The sequence below is a fragment of the Oncorhynchus masou genome, chromosome 24, assembly GCF_036934945.1.
Source record: "Oncorhynchus masou masou isolate Uvic2021 chromosome 24, UVic_Omas_1.1, whole genome shotgun sequence".
Taxonomy (NCBI): Eukaryota; Metazoa; Chordata; class Actinopteri; order Salmoniformes; family Salmonidae; genus Oncorhynchus; species Oncorhynchus masou.
In genome coordinates, this window is record NC_088235.1 from 10,517,385 (window position 1) to 10,540,470 (window position 23,086).

At 41.8% G+C, this 23,086-nt stretch overlaps 1 protein-coding gene across 4 annotated transcripts in view; it reads right to left on the minus strand.

Annotated features, from left to right (window-relative positions):
• LOC135511835 (receptor-type tyrosine-protein phosphatase epsilon-like) overlaps positions 1 to 23,086 on the minus strand; it is a 100,610-nt gene that overhangs the window by 44,891 nt on the left and 32,633 nt on the right. For 2 of the 4 annotated variants that reach the window (XM_064933318.1, XM_064933317.1), the window contains exons 2-4: positions 12,276 to 12,353; positions 6,677 to 6,773; positions 5,724 to 5,797 (exon numbers count right to left, since the gene is read on the minus strand). In XM_064933318.1, the coding sequence (XP_064789390.1) occupies positions 5,724 to 5,797; positions 6,677 to 6,773; positions 12,276 to 12,348 (244 nt within the window). In that variant the 5' untranslated portion in view covers positions 12,349 to 12,353. Of the gene's footprint in view, positions 1 to 5,723; positions 5,798 to 6,367; positions 6,515 to 6,676; positions 6,774 to 12,275; positions 12,354 to 23,086 lie in introns of those variants that run through there. The other 2 variants (XM_064933320.1, XM_064933319.1) reach the window with 2 other exon arrangements.

Consider the following 23,086-nt stretch of genomic DNA (forward strand, 5'->3'; position numbering starts at 1 on the left):
CGCAGCTAATAGAGGATTATCACAGTGATAATGTAATGAATAACGGATGTAACAACGCAGCTAATAGAATATTATCACAGTGATAATGTCATGAATAACAGATGTAACAACGCTGCAAATAGAGGATTAACACAGTGATAATGTAATGAATAACGGATGTAACAACGCAGCTAATAGAGGATTAACACAGTGATAATTGTAATGAATAACGGATGTAACAACGCAGCTAATAGAGGATTAAAACAGTGATAATGTAATGAATAACGGATGTAACAACGCAGCAAATAGAGGATTAACACAGTGATAATGTAATGAATAACGGATGTAACAACGCAGCTAATAGAGGATTAACACAGTGATAATGTAATGAATATCATATGTAACAACGCAGCTAATAGAGGATTAACACAGTGATAATGTAATGAATATCAGATGTAACAACGCAGCTAATAGAGGATTAACACAGTGACAATGTAATGAATATCAGATGTAACAACGCAGCAAATAGAGGATTAACACAGTGATAATGTAATGAGTAACGGATGTAACAACGCAGCCAATAGAGGATTAACACAGTGATAATGTAATAAATAACGGATGTAACAACGCAGCAAATAGAGGATTAACACAGTGATAATGTAATGAATAACGGATGTAACAACACAGCCAATAGAGGATTAACACAGTGATAATGTAATGAATAACGGATGTAACAACGCAGCTAATAGAGGATTATCACAGTGATAATGTAATGAATAATGGATGTAACAACGCAGCTAATAGAGGATTAACACAGTGATAATGTAATGAATAACGAATGTAACAACGCAGCTAATAGAGGATTATCATAGTGATAATTGTAATGAATAATGGATGTAAAAACGCAGCTAATAGAGGATTGTCACAGTGATAATTGTAATGAATAACGGATGTAACAATGCAGCTAATAGAGGATTATCACAGTGATAATGTAATGAATAACCGATGTAACAACGCAGCTAATAGAGGATTAACACAGTGACAATGTAATGAATATCAGATGTAACAACGCAGCTAATAGAGGATTAACACAGTGATAATGTAATGAATAACGGATGTAACAACGCAGCTAATAGAGGATTAACACAGTGACAATGTAATGAATATCAGATGTAACAACGCAGCTAATAGAGGATTGTCACAGTGATAATTGTAATGAATAACGGATGTAACAAGGCAGCTAATAGAGGATTATCACAGTGATAATGTAATGAATAACGGATGTAACAACGCAGCTAATAGAGGATTATCACAGTGATAATTTAATGAATAACGGATGTAATAACGCAGCTAATAGAGGATTATCACAGTGATAATGTAATGAATAACGGATGTAATAATGCAGCTAATAGAGGATTATCACAGTGATAATGTAATGAATAACGGATGTAAAAAGGCAGCTAATAGAGGATTATCATAGTGATAATCTAATGAATAACGGATGTAACAACGCAGCTAATAGAGGATTATCATAGTGATAATTGTTATGAATAACGGATGTAAAAACGCAGCTAATAGAGGATTATCACAGTGATAATGTAATGAATAACGGATGTAACAACGCAGCTAATAGAATATTATCACAGTGATAATGTCATGAATAACAGATGTAACAACGCTGCAAATAGAGGATTAACACAGTGATAATGTAATGAATAACGGATGTAACAACGCAGCTAATAGAGGATTAACACAGTGATAATTGTAATGAATAACGGATGTAACAACGCAGCTAATAGAGGATTAAAACAGTGATAATGTAATGAATAACGGATGTAACAACGCAGCAAATAGAGGATTAACACAGTGATAATGTAATGAATAACGGATGTAACAACGCAGCTAATAGAGGATTAACACAGTGATAATGTAATGAATATCATATGTAACAACGCAGCTAATAGAGGATTAACACAGTGATAATGTAATGAATATCAGATGTAACAACGCAGCTAATAGAGGATTAACACAGTGACAATGTAATGAATATCAGATGTAACAACGCAGCAAATAGAGGATTAACACAGTGATAATGTAATGAGTAACGGATGTAACAACGCAGCCAATAGAGGATTAACACAGTGATAATGTAATAAATAACGGATGTAACAACGCAGCAAATAGAGGATTAACACAGTGATAATGTAATGAATAACGGATGTAACAACACAGCCAATAGAGGATTAACACAGTGATAATGTAATGAATAACGGATGTAACAACGCAGCTAATAGAGGATTACCACAGTGATAATGTAATGAATAATGGATGTAACAACGCAGCTAATAGAGGATTAACACAGTGATAATGTAATGAATAACGAATGTAACAACGCAGCTAATAGAGGATTATCATAGTGATAATTGTAATGAATAATGGATGTAAAAACGCAGCTAATAGAGGATTGTCACAGTGATAATTGTAATGAATAACGGATGTAACAATGCAGCTAATAGAGGATTATCACAGTGATAATGTAATGAATAACCGATGTAACAACGCAGCTAATAGAGGATTAACACAGTGACAATGTAATGAATATCAGATGTAACAACGCAGCTAATAGAGGATTAACACAGTGATAATGTAATGAATAACGGATGTAACAACGCAGCTAATAGAGGATTAACACAGTGACAATGTAATGAATATCAGATGTAACAACGCAGCTAATAGAGGATTGTCACAGTGATAATTGTAATGAATAACGGATGTAACAAGGCAGCTAATAGAGGATTATCACAGTGATAATGTAATGAATAACGGATGTAACAACGCAGCTAATAGAGGATTATCACAGTGATAATTTAATGAATAACGGATGTAATAACGCAGCTAATAGAGGATTATCACAGTGATAATGTAATGAATAACGGATGTAATAATGCAGCTAATAGAGGATTATCACAGTGATAATGTAATGAATAACGGATGTAAAAAGGCAGCTAATAGAGGATTATCATAGTGATAATCTAATGAATAACGGATGTAACAACGCAGCTAATAGAGGATTATCATAGTGATAATTGTTATGAATAACGGATGTAAAAACGCAGCTAATAGAGGATTATCACAGTGATAATGTAATGAATAACGGATGTAACAACGCAGCTAATAGAATATTATCACAGTGATAATGTCATGAATAACAGATGTAACAACGCTGCAAATAGAGGATTAACACAGTGATAATGTAATGAATAACGGATGTAACAACGCAGCTAATAGAGGATTAACACAGTGATAATTGTAATGAATAACGGATGTAACAACGCAGCTAATAGAGGATTAAAACAGTGATAATGTAATGAATAACGGATGTAACAACGCAGCAAATAGAGGATTAACACAGTGATAATGTAATGAATAACGGATGTAACAACGCAGCTAATAGAGGATTAACACAGTGATAATGTAATGAATATCATATGTAACAACGCAGCTAATAGAGGATTAACACAGTGATAATGTAATGAATATCAGATGTAACAACGCAGCTAATAGAGGATTAACACAGTGACAATGTAATGAATATCAGATGTAACAACGCAGCAAATAGAGGATTAACACAGTGATAATGTAATGAGTAACGGATGTAACAACGCAGCCAATAGAGGATTAACACAGTGATAATGTAATAAATAACGGATGTAACAACGCAGCAAATAGAGGATTAACACAGTGATAATGTAATGAATAACGGATGTAACAACACAGCCAATAGAGGATTAACACAGTGATAATGTAATGAATAACGGATGTAACAACGCAGCTAATAGAGGATTATCACAGTGATAATGTAATGAATAATGGATGTAACAACGCAGCTAATAGAGGATTAACACAGTGATAATGTAATGAATAACGAATGTAACAACGCAGCTAATAGAGGATTATCATAGTGATAATTGTAATGAATAATGGATGTAAAAACGCAGCTAATAGAGGATTGTCACAGTGATAATTGTAATGAATAACGGATGTAACAATGCAGCTAATAGAGGATTATCACAGTGATAATGTAATGAATAACCGATGTAACAACGCAGCTAATAGAGGATTAACACAGTGACAATGTAATGAATATCAGATGTAACAACGCAGCTAATAGAGGATTAACACAGTGATAATGTAATGAATAACGGATGTAACAACGCAGCTAATAGAGGATTAACACAGTGACAATGTAATGAATATCAGATGTAACAACGCAGCTAATAGAGGATTGTCACAGTGATAATTGTAATGAATAACGGATGTAACAAGGCAGCTAATAGAGGATTATCACAGTGATAATGTAATGAATATCAGATGTAACAACGCAGCTAATAGAGGATTAACACAGTGATAATGTAATGAATATCAGATGTAACAACGCAGCTAATAGAGGATTAACACAGTGATAATGTAATGAATATCAGATGTAACAACGCAGCTAATAGAGGATTAACACAGTGATAATGTAATGAATAACGGATGTAACAACGCAGCTAATAGAGGATTAACACAGTGATAATGTAATGAATATAAGATGTAACAACGCAGCTAATAGAGGATTATCACAGTGATAATGTAATGAATAACGGATGTAACACCGCAGCTAATAGAGGATTAACACAGTGATAATGTCATGAATAACGGATGTAACAACGCAGCTAATAGATTATTATCACAGTGATAATGTAATGAATAACGGATGTAACAACGCAGCTAATAGAGGATTATCACAGTGATAATGTAATGAATAACGGATGTAACAGCACAGCTAATAGAGGATTAACACAGTGATAATGTAATGAATAACGGATGTAACAGCACAGCTAATAGAGGATTATCACAGTGATAATGTAATGAATAACGGATGTAACAGCACAGCTAATAGAGAATTAACACAGTGATAATGTAATGAATAACGGATGTAACAACGCAGCTAATAGAGGATTAACATAGTGATAATGTAATGAATAACGGATGTAACAGCACAGCTAATAGAGGATTATCACAGTGATAATGTAATGAATAACGGATGTAACAGCACAGCTAATAGAGGATTAACACAGTGACAATGTAATGAATAACGGATGTAACGCATCATTAAATATAGTGTATTACGATGTAAGGACATAGTGAGGCATCGAGGGCTACTGCACGATGCAGATGGGGCGGCAGGGTAGCCTAGTGGTTAGAGCGTTGGACTAGTAACCGGCAGGTTGCGAGTTCAAAACCCCCAAGCTGACAAGATACAAATCTGTCGTTCTGCCCCTGAACAAGGCAGTTATCCCACTGTTCCCAGGCCGTCATTGAAAATAAGAATTTGTTCTTAACTGACTTGCCTGGTTAAATAAAGGTAAAATAAAAAAAATAAAATAAAAAAAGATGGAGACTTCTTAGTTGATGTAGGTTAGAAAACGATCTATCGGTCGTTTCCCTTCACATCACTAACCACAGGAAGCCAGAAAACAACCACAACCACATGACAACAACCCCTACAGCTTGACATTAAAACTCTTTCCAATTGTCTCTTCTCAACAACGTCCGTGTGTGTAAAGCAAATCAGTTTCACTTTGTTCTTCAACCCGGGGCTCACTTGAAAAAGACGTCGATCTCGATGCCACTTCCCTGGTTACAAACAACGGATCAACGACATAACGAAGATAAAGATTCATTATTAAAGGTGACCGGACCTTGTTCTTCCAGGATTCCATTCGGTATTTTCTTGTCGACTGCTGTGACGACCTCCTTTCTCTGGTTCCTTATCCTGCCGGGTAGAGAGAGAGAGACGGAGGAAAAGGAAGAGGACAGGAGGATGACAGGTTAATTAAAGGACATAAAGGGATACATTTTACCTGCGACTATTAGTCAAGTTCACTCCAAAACAACAGTTCTAAGAACTAACAGTTCTAAGTTCTAAGAACTAACAGTTCTAAGTTCTAAGATCTAACAGTTCTAAGTTCTAAGATCTAACAGTTCTAAGTTCTAATAACTAACAGTTCTAAGTTCTAATAACTAACAGTTCTAAGATCTAACAGTTCTAAGTTCTAATAACTAACAGTTCTAAGAACTAACAGTTCTAAGTTCTAAGATCTAACAGTTCTAAGTTCTAATAACTAACAGTTCTAAGAACTAACAGTTCTAAGTTTTAAGATCTAACAGTTCTAAGTTCTAATAACTAACAGTTCTAAGATCTAACAGTTCTAAGCTCTCAGATCTAACAGTTCTAAGTTCTAAGATCTAACAGTTCTAAGTTCTAAGATCTAACAGTTGTATGTTCTAAGTTAACATGTGAGTTTTACGTTATATAAAGGACACAAATAGGTTGGTAAGGTACCATCGGAAAGTGGAAAAGCTGTTCTTTCTCATTAGAGTCCAGGGTTGATGAGATCACAGAACACTGCTCGGTTACAGCCACAGCAGCTCTCTCTCTTTGACTTCAGATCGTTCATACTAACGCGCCTGGCTGTGTTGTTCACTTTTACTGTGGCCAGCATGAGGCATGAACAACTGCTAGTGGTTCATTTCCTGACTGGAGACTCCGCCCTCTGCTGATTGAGGAGAGGAAGGGTGACGTCACCTTGGCCCTCGCCCTGTCTGGCAGCACACACACACACACTACCCCACCCTATGACTGGTACGTTACCTGAGGAAGTACCAGGCCAGCAGAATGCTGATGACAAGCAGCACGGAGAAGACCAGCACGGTGGGCAGGATGTGGGAACTCTGGGACTTTGTGTCTTCTGGAAAGGAGAGGGAAGAAGGAAGAGGCAGAGGTTGTGGACCCCAAACAAAATCTGTCCTCCCTCCGAAAGTGTGCACTTGTTCACTTCCCTTCATAGATTTATGAAAGGAAATAGCGGAACCCTCCCTCGAGTCTAGCCCATGCCTCCACCAACACAATGTAGTGAACGAGTACACACTTCAGGAGGTAGGAGAGGTTATTGGGGAGGATCCAGACAGCAGAGAGAGAGTCATCAAAGGAACAGGAAGAAGCCTGTGGTAGAACACAGAGTTGAGCGTAGCAGTACAATTACTAGATAGGTCAAAAGCCACCTCAGATCATGAATATCCTTTCTAGTTATTATATTTCTACGGGGCTAAAGAGAGTTGAGCACAGGCCAAGTGTTGAGCATTGTTCAATAAGACACACTGTGGCAAAAAAAACGTTTTTTTTTTCTTCTCCCTTCCCAACAGACAACAAAAACAACCCTTTTCTGATTGGGCTACAGCAGATAGTACAGGTCTGTTTCAGAGTGTTTTCTTCCGTGTTGTCCCAACTGAACACAACCCTACTCTGGTGGTTGCCAGGTGGGAATTAAGGTTGGCAGGCAACTAGACCCATTATTATGGTCTGGATGGAGGCCTGATTTAAGATCTGACTTTGGATATGTCCCAAATGGCACCCTATTCCCTATATAGTGCACTACTTTTGACCGTAGTCCTATGGACCCTGAAGAAAAAAGTAGTGCACTATATTGGGAATAGGCTGCCATTTGGGCCTTTGTCTAGAGAGATAAGTATCAGGGACAAGCTCCTCTAAACCTGAGAGAGAGAAGGGCTACTGTTAAGGGTTTGGGTCATCTCATTTAAACCTGAGAGAGAGAAGAGCTGCTGTTAAGGGTTTGGGTTATCTCATTTAAACCTGAGAGAGAGAAGGGCTACTGTTAAGGGTTTGGGTTATCTCATTTAAACCTGAGAGAGAGAAGGGCTGCTGTTAATGGTTTGGGTTATCTCATTTAAACCTGAGAGAGAGAAGAGCTGCTGTTAAGGGTTTGGGTTATCTCATTTAAACCTGAGAGAGAGAAGAGCTGCTGTTAAGGGTTTGGGTTATCTCATTTAAACCTGAGAGAGAGAAGGGCTGCTGTTAAGGGTTTGGGTTATCTCATTTAAACCTGAGAGACAGAAGGTCTGCTGTTAAGGGTTTGGGTTATCTCATTTAAACCTGAGAGAGAGAAGAGCTGCTGTTAAGGGTTTGGGTTATCTCATTTAAACCTGAGAGAGAGAAGGGCTACTGTTAAGGGTTTGGGTTAGCTCATTTAAACCTGAGAGAGAGAAGGGCTACTGTTAATGGTTTGGGTTATCTCATTTAAACCTGAGAGAGAGAAGGGCTACTGTTAAGGGTTTGGGTTATCTCATTTAAACCTGAGAGACAGAAGGGCTACTGTTAAGGGTTTGGGTTATCTCATTTAAACCTGAGAGACAGAAGGGCTGCTGTTAAGGGTTTGGGTTATCTCATTTAAACCTGAGAGACAGAAGGGCTACTGTTAAGGGTTTGGGTTATCTCATTTAAACCTGAGAGAGAGAAGGGCTACTGTTAAGGGTTTGGGTTATCTCATTTAAACCTGAGAGAGAGAAGGGCTGCTGTTAAGGGTTTGGGTTATCTCATTTAAACCTGAGAGAGAGAAGGGCTACTGTTAAGGGTTTGGGTTATCTCATTTAAACCTGAGAGACAGAAGGGCTACTGTTAAGGGTTTGGGTTATCTCATTTAAACCTGAGAGAGAGAAGGGCTACTGTTAAGGGTTTGGGTTATCTCATTTAAACCTGAGAGAGAGAAGGGCTACTGTTAAGGGTTTGGGTTATCTCATTTAAACCTGAGAGACAGAAGGGCTACTGTTAAGGGTTTGGGTTATCTCATTTAAACCTGAGAGAGAGAAGAGCTGCTGTTAAGGGTTTGGGTTATCTCATTTAAACCTGAGAGAGAGAAGGGCTGCTGTTAAGGGTTTGGGTTATCTCATTTAAACCTGAGAGAGAGAGAGAGAAGGGCTGCTGTTAATGGTTTGGGTTATCTCATTTAAACCTGAGAGAGAGAAGGGCTGCTGTTAAGGGTTTGGGTTATCTCATTTAAACCTGAGAGAGAGAAGGGCTGCTGTTAATGGTTTGGGTTATCTCATTTAAACCTGAGAGAGAGAAGGGCTGCTGTTAAGGGTTTGGGTTATCTCATTTAAACCTGAGAGAGAGAAGGGCTGCTGTTAATGGTTTGGGTTATCTCATTTAAACCTGAGAGACAGAAGGGCTGCTGTTAAGGGTTTGGGTTATCTCATTAAAACCTGAGAGAGAGAAGGGCTGCTGTTAAGGGTTTGGGTTATCTCATTTAAACCTGAGAGAGAGAAGGGCTGCTGTTAAGGGTTTGGGTCATCTGATTTAAACCTGAGAGAGAGAAGGTCTGGGCTGCTGTTAAGGGTTTGGGTTATCTCATTTAAACCTGAGAGAAGAGAAGAGCTACTGTTAAGGGTTTGGGTTATCTTTTTAACCCTGAGAGAGAGAAGAGCTGCTGTTAAGGGTTTGGGTTATCTCATTTAAACCTGAGAGAGAGAGAGAAGGGCTGCTGTTAAGGGTTTGGGTTATCTCATTTAAACCTGAGAGAGAGAGAGAAGGGCTGCTGTTAAGGGTTTGGGTTATCTCATTTAAACCTGAGAGAGAGAAGGGCTACTGTTAAGGGTTTGGGTTATCTCATTTAAACCTGAGAGAGAGAAGGGCTACTGTTAAGGGTTTGGGTTATCTCATTTAAACCTGAGAGACAGAAGGGCTGCTGTTAAGGGTTTGGGTTATCTCATTTAAACCTGAGAGAGAGAGAAGGTCTGGGCTACTGTTAAGGGTTTGGGTCATCTCATTTAAACCTGAGAGACAGAAGGGCTACTGTTAAGGGTTTGGGTTATCTCATTGGGTTATCCTCGTTTGCTAAGTCAAACGACACCGCTGGTTCTGCTCACACTGCCCTACCCTGTGCTCTGACCTCTTTCTCCCCTCTCTCTCCAGATGAAATCTCGCTTCTTGTGACGGCCGGCCGCCCAACAACCTGCCCGCTTGACCCTATTCCCTCCTCTCTTCTCCAGACCATTTCCGGAGACCTTCTCCCTTACCTCACCTCGCTCATCAACTCATCCCTGACCGCTGGCTACGTCCCTTCCGTCTTCAAGAGAGCGAGAGTTGCACCCCTTCTGAAAAAACCTACACTCGATCCCTCCGATGTCAACAACTACAGACCAGTATCCCTTCTTTCTTTTCTCTCCAAAACTCTTGAACGTGCCGTCCTTGGCCAGCTCTCCCGATATCTCTCTCAGAATGACCTTCTTGATCCAAATCAGTCAGGTTTCAAGACTAGTCATTCAACTGAGACTGCTCTTCTCTGTATCACGGAGGCGCTCCGCACTGCTAAAGCTAACTCTCTCTCCTCTGCTCTCATCCTTCTAGACCTATCGGCTGCCTTCGATACTGTGAACCATCAGATCCTCCTCTCCACCCTCTCCGAGTTGGGCATCTCCGGTGCGGCCCACGCTTGGATTGCGTCCTACCTGACAGGTCGCTCCTACCAGGTGGCGTGGCGAGAATCTGTCTCCTCGCCACGCGCTCTCACCACTGGTGTCCCCCAGGGCTCTGTTCTAGGCCCTCTCCTATTCTCGCTATACACCAAGTCACTTGGCTCTGTCATAACCTCACATGGTCTCTCCTATCATTGCTATGCAGACGACACACAATTAATCTTCTCCTTTCCCCCTTCTGATGACCAGGTGGCGAATCGCATCTCTGCATGTCTGGCAGACATATCAGTGTGGATGACGGATCATCACCTCAAGCTGAACCTCGGCAAGACGGAGCTGCTCTTCCTCCCGGGGAAGGACTGCCCGTTCCATGATCTCGCCATCACGGTTGACAACTCCATTGTGTCCTCCTCCCAGAGCGCTAAGAACGTTGGCGTGATCCTGGACAACACCCTGTCGTTCTCAACCAACATCATGGCGGTGGCCCGTTCCTGTAGGTTCATGCTCTACAACATCCGCAGAGTACGACCCTGCCTCACACAGGAAGCGGCGCAGGTCCTAATCCAGGCACTTGTCATCTCCCGTCTGGATTACTGTAACTCGCTGTTGGCTGGGCTCCCTGCCTGTGCCATTAAACCCCTACAACTCATCCAGAACGCCGCAGCCCGTCTGGTGTTCAACCTTCCCAAGTTCTCTCACGTCACCCCGCTCCTCCGCTCTCTCCACTGGCTTCCAGTTGAAGCTCGCATCCGCTACAAGACCATGGTGCTTGCCTACGGAGCTGTGAGGGGAACGGCACCGCAGTACCTCCAGGCTCTGATCAGGCCCTACACCCAAACAAGGGCACTGCGTTCATCCACCTCTGGCCTGCTCGCCTCCCTACCACTGAGGAAGTACAGTTCCCGCTCAGCCCAGTCAAAACTGTTCGCTGCTCTGGCCCCCCAATGGTGGAACAAACTCCCTCACAACGCCAGGACAGCAGAGTCAATCACCACCTTCCGGAGACACCTGAAACCCCACCTCTTCAAGGAATACCTAGGATAGGATAAGTAATCCTTCTCACCCCCCCCCCCCCTTAAATGATTTAGATGCACTATTGTAAGTGGCTGTTCCACTGGATATCAGAAGGTGAATTCACCAATTTGTAAGTCGCTCTGGATAAGAGCGTCTGCGAAATGACTTAAATGTAAATGTAAAATTTAAACCTGAGAGAGAGAAGGGCTGCTGTTAAGGGTTTGGGTCATCTCATTTAAACCTGAGAGAGAGAAGGGCTGCTGTTAAGGGTTTGGGTCATCTCATTTAAACCTGAGAGAGAGAAGGGCTGCTGTTAAGGGTTTGGGTTATCTCATTTAAACCTGAGAGAGAGAAGGGCTGCTGTTAAGGGTTTGGGTTATCTCATTTAAACCTGAGAGAGAGAAGGGCTGCTGTTAAGGGTTTGGGTTATCTCATTTAAACCTGAGAGAGAGAAGGGCTACTGTTAAGGGTTTGGGTCATCTCATTTAAACCTGAGAGAGAGAAGGGCTACTGTTAAGGGTTTGGGTTATCTCATTTAAACCTGAGAGAGAGAAGGGCTACTGTTAATGGTTTGGGTTATCTCATTTAAACCTGAGAGAGACAGAAGGGCTACTGTTAAAGGCATTCACAGCCAGCCATTTGGCCCATTTACAAACCATAACAACATGGTAAATTACTGGCTAAACTAATCCAGTCCAGCTTAACTATAATCCTGTAATAGTAAAGGAAGGTATGGACAATAGTACCTTATCAGACAGTGGAGAATATACTGTAATATAGACACAGGCCTTACTGTGCTTTTACTGTCTAGAAACAGTTATTACGTTTTACTGAGTCAGGAAGAAAAAAAAACGTCCCAACAAGTTGTAGAAAATCGGGCCTTTTTTGACCATGTGACACATATGATGTAGTATACTGGCTGTCTCCAGAAGCACATTCTACGGTTCAATTACATCTGTCTCACTTACCTCCTGTCTGGTCTTCATTGGAAGTGTCATTGCTTGATAACGTGATTGCCACCAAAAACAGAACTGGGACCATTGTGACTGAGAGAGAGAGAGAGAGAGAGAGAGAGAGAGAGAATAGAGAATAGAGAGAGAGAATAGAGAGAGAGAATAGAGAGAGAGAGAGAATAGAGAGAGAGAGAGAATAGAGAGAGAGAGAGAGAGAGAGAGAGAGAGAGAGAATAGAGAGAGAGAGAATAGAGAAAGAGAGACAGAGAGAGACAGAGAGAGAGAGAGAGAGAATAGAGAGAGAGAGAGACAGAGAGAGAGAGAGAGAGCGATAATAGAGAGAGAGAGAGAGAGAATAGAGAGAGAGAGACAGAGAGAGACAGAGAGAGAGAGAGAATAGAGAGAGAGAGAGAGACAGAGAGAGATAATAGAGAGAGAGAGAATAGAGAGAGAGAATAGAGAGAGAATAGAGAGAGAGAGAATAGAGAGAGAGAGAATAGAGAGAGAGAGAGAATAGAGAGAGAGAGAGAGAGAGAGGGAGAGAATAGAGAGAGAATAGAGAGAGAGAGAGAGAGAGAGAGAGAGAGAGAGAGAGAGAGAGAATAGAGAGAGAGAGAGAGAATAGAGAGAGAGAGAGAGAGAGAGAGAGAATAGAGAGACAGAGAGAGAATAGAGAGAGAGGGAGAGACAGAGAGAGACAGAGGGAGAGACAGAGAGAGAGAATAGAGAGAGAGGGAGAGAGAGAGAGAGAGAGACATAATAACAGTTATTAACAGGCCAGGTTAAACTAATGGATGATTCATACCTGATTTAAAAAAACACACAATGTGAAAAAAGTACAATCTGTATTTGATTTGATTTGATTTGATTCAGATCTCTTTTAGTTCTAATTTGGAGTAATTTTTCAAGAGTCCTTAAACATTGTAATACAATTTATAATACAATCCTATTTTCACATATAAACACACTGTTACAAAACAGACATAATACACTGACATATTGACCAAATAAATACTCTTAACAGTCTATAAAGATATATTGATTCTTCATCAAGCATAGTCCAACACAACATTTTTACATATTATATTTAAATAGTTTTGAAGTATTGATTGAATTTATATATTGAAAGGTTTCTGGTTTGCTCAGTTAAATTATTCAATTTCTATATTGCTCTGAAATCGAAATGTTGTTTTGCCTATTTCTCTTTTCTGTCTATATAACACATAGATGTTGGACAATCTATTCCTCGTATTGACTGAATGACTGTCTCTTACCAACTGAATACCGTTGTGAATGGGAGTCGGTCCGTTTTAAAATGGTGAACATTATGAAATAAAATAAGCATGTTTTTTTTTTGTTTTATCCAATTATCTTGTTGATTGATGACCAACCAAGAGCATTGCACATGACTGTATATTCTAGAGGCACTCAGAATGTGGTCTTCTGCCAGTGAAGCAGAACACGTTGTCATGGTAATGCCTTCTTTGTCCACAAGGTGGGCCAATAGACCAACGGACCAAACATCACGAAACCATGTCACTGATTACATTTTGGGGAGGGGGGAAAGGGGGATAAACACACTTCAAGCATTTTAAATATTCAAATAAAAACATGATTGTTCAAATTCCTGTTTCATGACAAGAACAAAAAAAAATAAAAAAAATTCTGCAGTTTATAGGGATATTTTCCAGATTTGCATGTGATGTTAAAAAGCAGTATGTTAACGAAAAGCACATGCAGCGAGGTATTTAAACATTCATGCCATCTAGACATATCACCATGGATACGTCTCTTAGTTTACAACCTCAGTAGGGTATTTAAACATTCATGCCATCTAGACATATCACCATGGATACGTCTCTTAGTTTACAACCTCAGTAGGGTATTTAAACATTCATGCCATCTAGACATATCACCATGGATACGTCTCTTAGTTTACAACCTCAGTAGGGTATTTAAACATTCATGCCATCTTGACATATCACCATGGATACGTCTCTTAGTTTACAACCTCAGTAGGGTATTTAAACATTCATGCCATCTAGACATATCACCATGGATACGTCTCTTAGTTTACAACCTCAGTAGGGTATTTAAACATTCATGCCATCTAGACATATCACCATGGATACGTCTCTTAGTTTACAGCCTCAGTAGGGTATTTAAACATTCATGCCATCTAGACATATCACCATGGATACGTCTCTTAGTTTACAACCTCAGTAGGGTATTTAAACATTCATGCCATCTTGACATATCACCATGGATACGTCTCTTAGTTTACAGCCTCAGTAGGGTATTTAAACATTCATGCCATCTAGACATATCACCATGGATACGTCTCTTAGTTTACAACCTCAGTAGGGTATTTAAACATTCATGCCATCTAGACATATCACCATGGATACGTCTCTTAGTTTACAGCCTCAGTAGGGTATTTAAACATTCATGCCATCTAGACATATCACCATGGATACGTCTCTTAGTTTACAACCTCAGTAGGGTATTTAAACATTCATGCCATCTTGACATATCACCATGGATACGTCTCTTAGTTTACAACCTCAGTAGGGTATTTAAACATTCATGCCATCTAGACATATCACCATGGATACGTCTCTTAGTTTACAGCCTCAGTAGGGTATTTAAACATTCATGCCATCTAGACATATCACCATGGATACGTCTCTTAGTTTACAGCCTCAGTAGGGTATTTAAACATTCATGCCATCTAGACATATCACCATGGATACGTCTCTTAGTTTACAACCTCAGTAGGGTATTTAAACATTCATGCCATCTAGACATATCACCATGGATACGTCTCTTAGTTTACAGCCTCAGTAGGGTATTTAAACATTCATGCCATCTAGACATATCACCATGGATACGTCTCTTAGTTTACAACCTCAGTAGGGTATTTAAACATTCATGCCATCTAGACATATCACCATGGATACGTCTCTTAGTTTACAGCCTCAGTAGGGTATTTAAACATTCATGCCATCTAGACATATCACCATGGATACGTCTCTTAGTTTACAGCCTCAGTAGGGTATTTAAACATTCATGCCATCTAGACATATCACCATGGATACGTCTCTTAGTTTACAACCTCAGTAGGGTATTTAAACATTCATGCCATCTTGACATATCACCATGGATACGTCTCTTAGTTTACAGCCTCAGTAGGGTATTTAAACATTCATGCCATCTAGACATATCACCATGGATACGTCTCTTAGTTTACAGCCTCAGTAGGGTATTTAAACATTCATGCCATCTAGACATATCACCATGGATACGTCTCTTAGTTTACAACCTCAGTAGGGTATTTAAACATTCATGCCATCTAGACATATCACCATGGATACGTCTCTTAGTTTACAACCTCAGTAGGGTATTTAAACATTCATGCCATCTAGACATATCACCATGGATACGTCTCTTAGTTTACAACCTCAGTAGGGTATTTAAACATTCATGCCATCTAGACATATCACCATGGATACGTCTCTTAGTTTACAACCTCAGTAGGGTATTTAAACATTCATGCCATCTAGACATATCACCATGGATACGTCTCTTAGTTTACAGCCTCAGTAGGGTATTTAAACATTCATGCCATCTAGACATATCACCATGGATACGTCTCTTAGTTCTTAGCCTCTTTAATTGCACATGTGTTTTGTTCTGTGTATTAAATTATTCTCTGATTATAAATTAGAACATGAGGGCCGTGAGCTTCAAAGCAGATTAACCCAAATTACCCACCATCGTCACCAGCACATTATTAAGAGGCTATGCTATGTCCCAGCATCATAAACACACCAGGACATTATTAAGAGGCTATGTCCCAGCAGCATAAACACACCAGGACATTATTAAGAGGCTATGCTATGTCCCAGCATCATAAACACACCAGGACATTATTAAGAGGCTATGCTATGTCCCAGCAGCATAAACACACCAGGACATTATTAAGAGGCTATGCTATGTCCCAGCATCATAAACACACCAGGACATTATTAAGAGGCTATGCTATGTCCCAGCATCATAAACACACCAGGACATTATTAAGAGGCTATGCTATGTCCCAGCATCATAAACACACCAGGACATTATTAAGAGGCTATGCTATGTCCCAGCAGCGTAGACACACCAGGACATTATTAAGAGGCTATGCTATGTCCCAGCAGCATAAACACACCAGGACATTATTAAGAGGCTATGCTATGTCCCAGCAGCGTAAACACACCAGGACATTATTAAGAGGCTATGCTATGTCCCAGCAGCATAAACACACCAGGACATTATTAAGAGGCTATGCTATGGCTGGCTGTATACCAGAGCATTGGCTGGCTGGTGCAGATCATTTTGAGAGTGGGGACTGGAAGAGCAATCTGTAGCCAGCCTTGAGATAACTGTAGTATGGAGAGGAACAACACCCCCACAGCCTGGAGCCCTCACCACCCCCATGATAAACAACCCTTCACCTGGTTAAACCTCTATCCTCACAATGATACCATGCTAAACCTTTATCCTCATTATGATACCATGCTAAACCTCTATCCTCACAATGATACCATGCTAAACCTCTATCCTCACAATGATACCATGCTAAACCTCTATCCTCATAATGACACCATGCTAAACCTCTATCCTCATCATGACACCATGCTAAACCTCTATCCTCACAATGTCACCATGCTAAACCTCTATCCTCATAATGACACCATGCTAAACCTCTATCCTCATCATGACACCATGCTAAACCTCTATCCTCATCATGACACCATGCTAAACCTCTATCCTCATTATGATACCATGCTAAACATCTATCCTCATCATGACACCATGCTAAACCTCTATCCTCACAATGTCACCATGCTAAACCTCTATCCTCATCATGACACCATGCTAAACCTCTATCCTCATTATGATACCATGCTAAACATCTATCCTCATCATGACACCATGCTAAACATCTATCCTCATCATGACACCATGCTAAACCTCTATCCTCACAATGTCACCATGCTAAACCTCTATCCTCATCATGACACCATGCTAAACCTCTATCCTCATTATGATACCATGCTAAACATCTATCCTCATCATGACACCATGCTAAACCTTTATCCTCACAATGTCACCATGCTAAACCTCTATCCTCATAATGACACCATGCTAAACCTCTATCCTCATCATGACACCATGCTAAACCTCTATCCTCACAATGTCACCATGCTAAACCTCTATCCTCATAATGACACCATGCTAAACCTCTATCCTCATCATGACACCATGCTAAACCTCTATCCTCATCATGACACCATGCTAAACCTCTATCCTCATCATGACACCATGCTAAACCTCTATCCTCATTATGATACCATGCTAAACATCTATCCTCATCATGACACCATGCTAAACCTCTATCCTCACAATGTCACCATGCTAAACCTCTATCCTCATAATGACACCATGCTAAACCTCTATCCACCCAAACAAGGGCACTGCGTTCATCCACCTCTGGCCTGCTCGCCTCCCTACCACTGAGGAAGTACAGTTCCCGCTCAGCCCAGTCAAAACTGTTCGCTGCTCTGGCCCCCCAATGGTGGAACAAACTCCCTCACGACGCCAGGACAGCGGAGTCAATCACCACCTTCCGGAGACACCTGAAACCCCACCTCTTCAAGGAATACCTAGGATAGGATAAAGCAATCCTTCGCACCCCCCCCCCCCTTAAATGATTTAGATGCACTATTGTAAAGTGGCTGTTCCACTGATGTCAGAAGGTGAATTCACCAATTTGTAAGTCGCTCTGATAAGAGCGTCTGCTAAATGACTTAAATGTAAAATGTAAATGTATCCTCATAATGACACCATGCTAAACCTCTATCCTCATAATGACACCATGCTAAACCTCTATCCTCATAATGACACCATGCTAAACCTCTATCCTGTTAATGATACCATGCTAAACCTCTATCCTCACAATGATACCATGCTAAACCTCTATCCTCATAATGACACCATGCTAAACCTCTATCCTCACAATGATACCATGCTAAACCTCTATCCTCATAATGACACCATGCTAAACCTCTATCCTCATAATGACACCATGCTAAACCTCTATCCTGTTAATGATACCATGCTAAACCTAGATGGTCGGATTTGCGTTTATCGTCGAAGGAATGAGCGTTACACCGAGGCCTGTACTCTGGAGCGGGATCGATTTGGAGGTGGAGGGTCCATCATAGTCTGGGGCGGTGTGTCACAGCATCATTGGACTGAGCTTGTTGTCATTGCAGTTAATCTCAACGCTGTGCGTTACAGGGAAGACATCCTCCTCCCTCATGTGGTACCCTTCCTGCAGGCTCATCCTGACATGACCCTCCAGCATGACAATGCCACCAGCCATACTGCTCGTCCTGTGCGTGATTTCCTGCAAGACAGGAATGTCAGTGTTCTGCCATGGCCAGAGAAGAGCCCGGATCTCAATCCCATTGAGCATGTCTGGGACCTGTTGGATCGGAGGGTGAGGGCTAGGGACATTCCCCCCCAGAAATGTCCGGGAACTTGCAGGTGCCTTGGTGGAAGAGTGGGGTAACATCTCACAGCAAGAACTGGCAAATCTGGTGCAGTCCATGAAGAGGAGATGCACTGCAGTACTTAATGCAGCTGGTGGCCACAGCAGATACTGACTGTTACTTTTGATTTTGAACCCCCCTTCTTTGAAGGAAACATTATTCCATTTCTGTTAGTCACATGTCTGTGGAACTTGTTCAGTCTATGTCTCAGTTGTTGAATCTTGTTATGTTCATACAAATATTTACACATGTAAAGTTTGCTGAAAATAAACGCAGTTGACATTGAGTGGACGTTTCTTTTTTTTCTGAGTTTACATATATATAATTTTTTATTTTTTGTATTTTAACCCCTTTTTCACCCCAATTTCGATCTTGTCTCATCGCTACAACTCCCCAACTGGCTCGGCAGGCGTTGTCCAAACCCTGGGCCAATTGTGTAATGCCCTGTGGAACTCCCGAACACAGTCGGTTATCATAAAGCCCGGGCCTGTAGTGACGCCTCGAGCACTGCGCCACTCGCCAGGCCTGAAACAACATATTGATCCCGTCTTGAATGAAAAGGTCATATTTAGCAATTACCCCAAATAAATGTGTTTTCTGACGAGAGGCAGGCTCTCCTCTATCCTGCCTCATAAACACTACAGTTGTCCATTCAGTGGCGGGGCAAGACTCTGTGAAGATGACATATGGCGTAATGAAATACATCACGATGTGTACTGGGGCCATCACACAGGCAGACTGGCAGCAGAGCATGCAGTGTGAGAAGCACAGAGAGGAGGAGGAGGTCGGACCGAGAGCCGCAGCTAATGGATTCTAAAGAAGGAAGATATTTCTGATTTCTGGGTAGGGCAGGACCTGGGTAGGGCAGGGCCTGGGTAGGGCAGGGCCTGGGTAGGGCAGGGCCTGGGTAGGGCAGGGCCTGGGTAGGGCAGGGCCTTGGTAAGGCAGGACCTGGGTAGGGCAGGACCTGGGTAGGGCTGTGTCTGGGTAGGGCAGGGCCTGGGTAGGGCAGGACCTGGGTAGGGCTGTGCCTGGGTAGGGCAGGACCTGGGTAGGGCAGGGCCTGGGTAGGGCAGGGCCTGGGTAGGGCAGGACCTGGGTAGGGCAGGACCTGGGTAGGGCTGTGTCTGGGTAGGGCTGTGCCTGGGTAGGGCAGGGCCTGGGTAGGGCTGTGTCTGGGTAGGGCAGGGCCTGGGTAGGGCAGGGCCTTGGTAAGGCAGGGCCTGGGTAAAGGCAGGGCCTGGGAAGGGTAGGGGCTGGGTAGGGTAGGGCAGGGCCTGGCTTGGGTAGGGCCTGGGTAGGGCAGGGCTTGGGTAGGGCAGGGCTTGGGTAGGGCAGGGTCTGGTTAGGGCAATGCCTAGGTAGGGCAGGGTAGGGCAGGGCTTGGGTAGGGCAGGGCTTGGGTAGGGCAGGGTCTGGTTAGGGCAATGCCTAGGTAGGGCTAGGTAGGGCAGGGCCTGGGTAGGGCAGGGCCTGGGTAGGGCAGGGCCTGGGTAGGGCAGGGCAGGGCCTGGGTAGGACAGGACCTGGGCAGGGCCTGGGTAGGGCAGGGCCTGGGCAGGGCCTGGGTAGGGTAGGGCCTGGGTAGGGCAGGGCCTGGGTAGGGTAGAGTAGGGCCTGGGTAGGCAGGGCCTGGGCAGGGCCTGGGTAAGGCAGGTCATTGGTAGGGCAGGGCCTGGGTAGGGTATGGCCTGGGTAGGGTAGGGCCTGAGTAGGGCAGGGCAGGGCCTGGGTAGGGCAGGGCTTGGATAGGGTAGGGCAGGGCTTAGGTAGGGTAGGGGCTAGGTAGGGCAGGGCCTGGGTAGGGCAGGTTCTGGGTAGGGTAGGGCCAGGCCTGGGTAGGACAGGGCCTGGGTAGGGTCCCACCACCCACCAACCCCTCTTTTACGCTACTGCTACTCTCTGTTCATCATAAATGCATAGTCACTTTAACCATATCTACATGTACATACTACCGCAATCAGCCTGACTAACCGGTGTCTGTATATAGCCTCTCTACTGTATATAGCCTCTCTAGTGTATATAGCCTCTCTACTGTATATAGCCTCGCTACTGTATATAGCCTCTCTAGTGTATATAGCCTCTCTACTGTATATAGCCTCTCTACTGTATATAGTCTCCCTACTGTTATAGTCTCTCTACTGTTATAGCCTCTACTGTATATAGCCTCTCTACTGTATATAGCCTCTCTACTGTATATAGTCTCCCTACTGTTATAGCCTCTCTACTGTATATAGCCTCTCTACTGTATATAGTCTCCCTACTGTATATAGCCTCACTACTGTATATAGCCTCTCTACTGTATATAGTCTCCCTACTGTATATAGCCTCTCTAGTGTATATAGCCTCTCTACTGTATATAGTCTCCCTACTGTTATAGCCTCCCTACTGTATATAGTCTCCCTACTGTATATAGCCTCTCTACTGTATATAGCCTCTCTACTGTATATAGTCTCTCTACTGTTATAGCCTCTACTGTATATAGTCTCCCTACTGTATATAGCCTCCCTACTGTATATAGCCTCTCTACTGTATATAGCCTCTCTACTGTATATAGCCTCTTTACTGTATATAGCCTCTCTACTGTATATAGCCTCACTACTGTTTAAAGCCTCTACTGTATAAAGCCTCTCTACTGTATATAATCTCTACTGTATATAGCCTCTCTACTGTATATAGCCCCTCTAATGTATATAACATCTCTACTGCATATAGCCTCTCTACTGTATATAGCCTCTCTACTGTATATAGCCTCTCTACTGTATATAGCCTCTCTACTGTATATAACCTCTCTAATGTATATAGCCTCTCTACTGTATATAACCTCTCTACTGCATATAGCCTCTCTACTGTATATAGCCTCTCTACAGTATATAGCCTCTCTACTGTATATAGTCTCTACTGTATATAGCCTCTCTACTGTATATAGCCTCTCTACAGTATATAGCCTCTCTACTGTATATAGTCTCTACTGTATATAGCCTCTACTGTATATAACCTCTCTACTGTATATAACCTCTCTACTGTATATAACCTCTCTACTGTATATAGCCTCTCTACAGTATATAACCTCTCTAATGTATATAGCCTCTCTACTGTATATAACCTCTCTACTGTATATAGTCTCTACTGTATATAGCCTCTCTACTGTATATAGTATCTACTGTATATAGCCTCTCTACAGTATATAGCCTCTCTAATGTATATAGCCTCTCTAGTGTATATAACCTCTCTACTGTATATAGTCTCTACTGTATATAGCCTCTCTACTGTATATAGTCTCTACTGTATATAGCCTCTCTACTGTATCTAGCCTCTCTACTGTATATAGTCTCTACTGTATATAGCCTCTCTACTGTATATAGCCTCTCTACTGTATATAGCCTCTCTACTGTATATAGCCTCTCTACTGTATATAGCCTCTCCTGTATATAGCCTGTCTTTTTACTGTTGTTTTATTTCTTTACCTAACTATTGTTCACCTAATACCTTTTTTGCACTGTTGGTTAGAGCCTGTAAGCATTTCACTGTAATACCTGTTGTATTCAGCACACGTGACAAATAAACTTTGATTTGATTTGATAGGTTGCGAGTTCAAACCACCGAGCTGAAAAGGTACAAATCTGTCGTTCTGTCCCTGAACAGGCAGTTAACCCACTGTTCCTAGGCCGTCATTGAAAATAAGAATTTGTTCTTAACTGACTTGCCTGGTTATATAAAGGTTAAATAAAGGTTAAATAAAGGTTATATAAAGGTTAAATAAAGGTTAAATACAAAATAAGTCAGAGGATGTCCGTCTATTGACCTGGAATGTCATTTTACTGTAGTCTACTGTAGGACTGAATTAACCTCTGTAGGACAAATAACAGTCCTGTAACCTACTGTAATCTACTGTAGGACTGAATTAACCTCTGTAGGACAAATAACAGTCCTGTAACCTACTGTAACCTACTGTAGGACTGAATTAACCTCTGTAGGACAAATAACAGTCCTGTAACCTACTGTAACCTACTGTAGGACTGAATTAACCTCTGTAGGACAAATAACAGTCCTGTAACCTACTGTAACCTACTGTAGGACTGAATAAACCTCTGTAGGACAAATAACAGTCCTGTAGCCTACTGTAACCTACTGTAGGACTGAATTAACCTCTGTAGGACAAATAACAGTCCTGTAACCTACTGTAGGACTGAATGAACCTCTGTGGGACAAATAACAGTCCTGTAG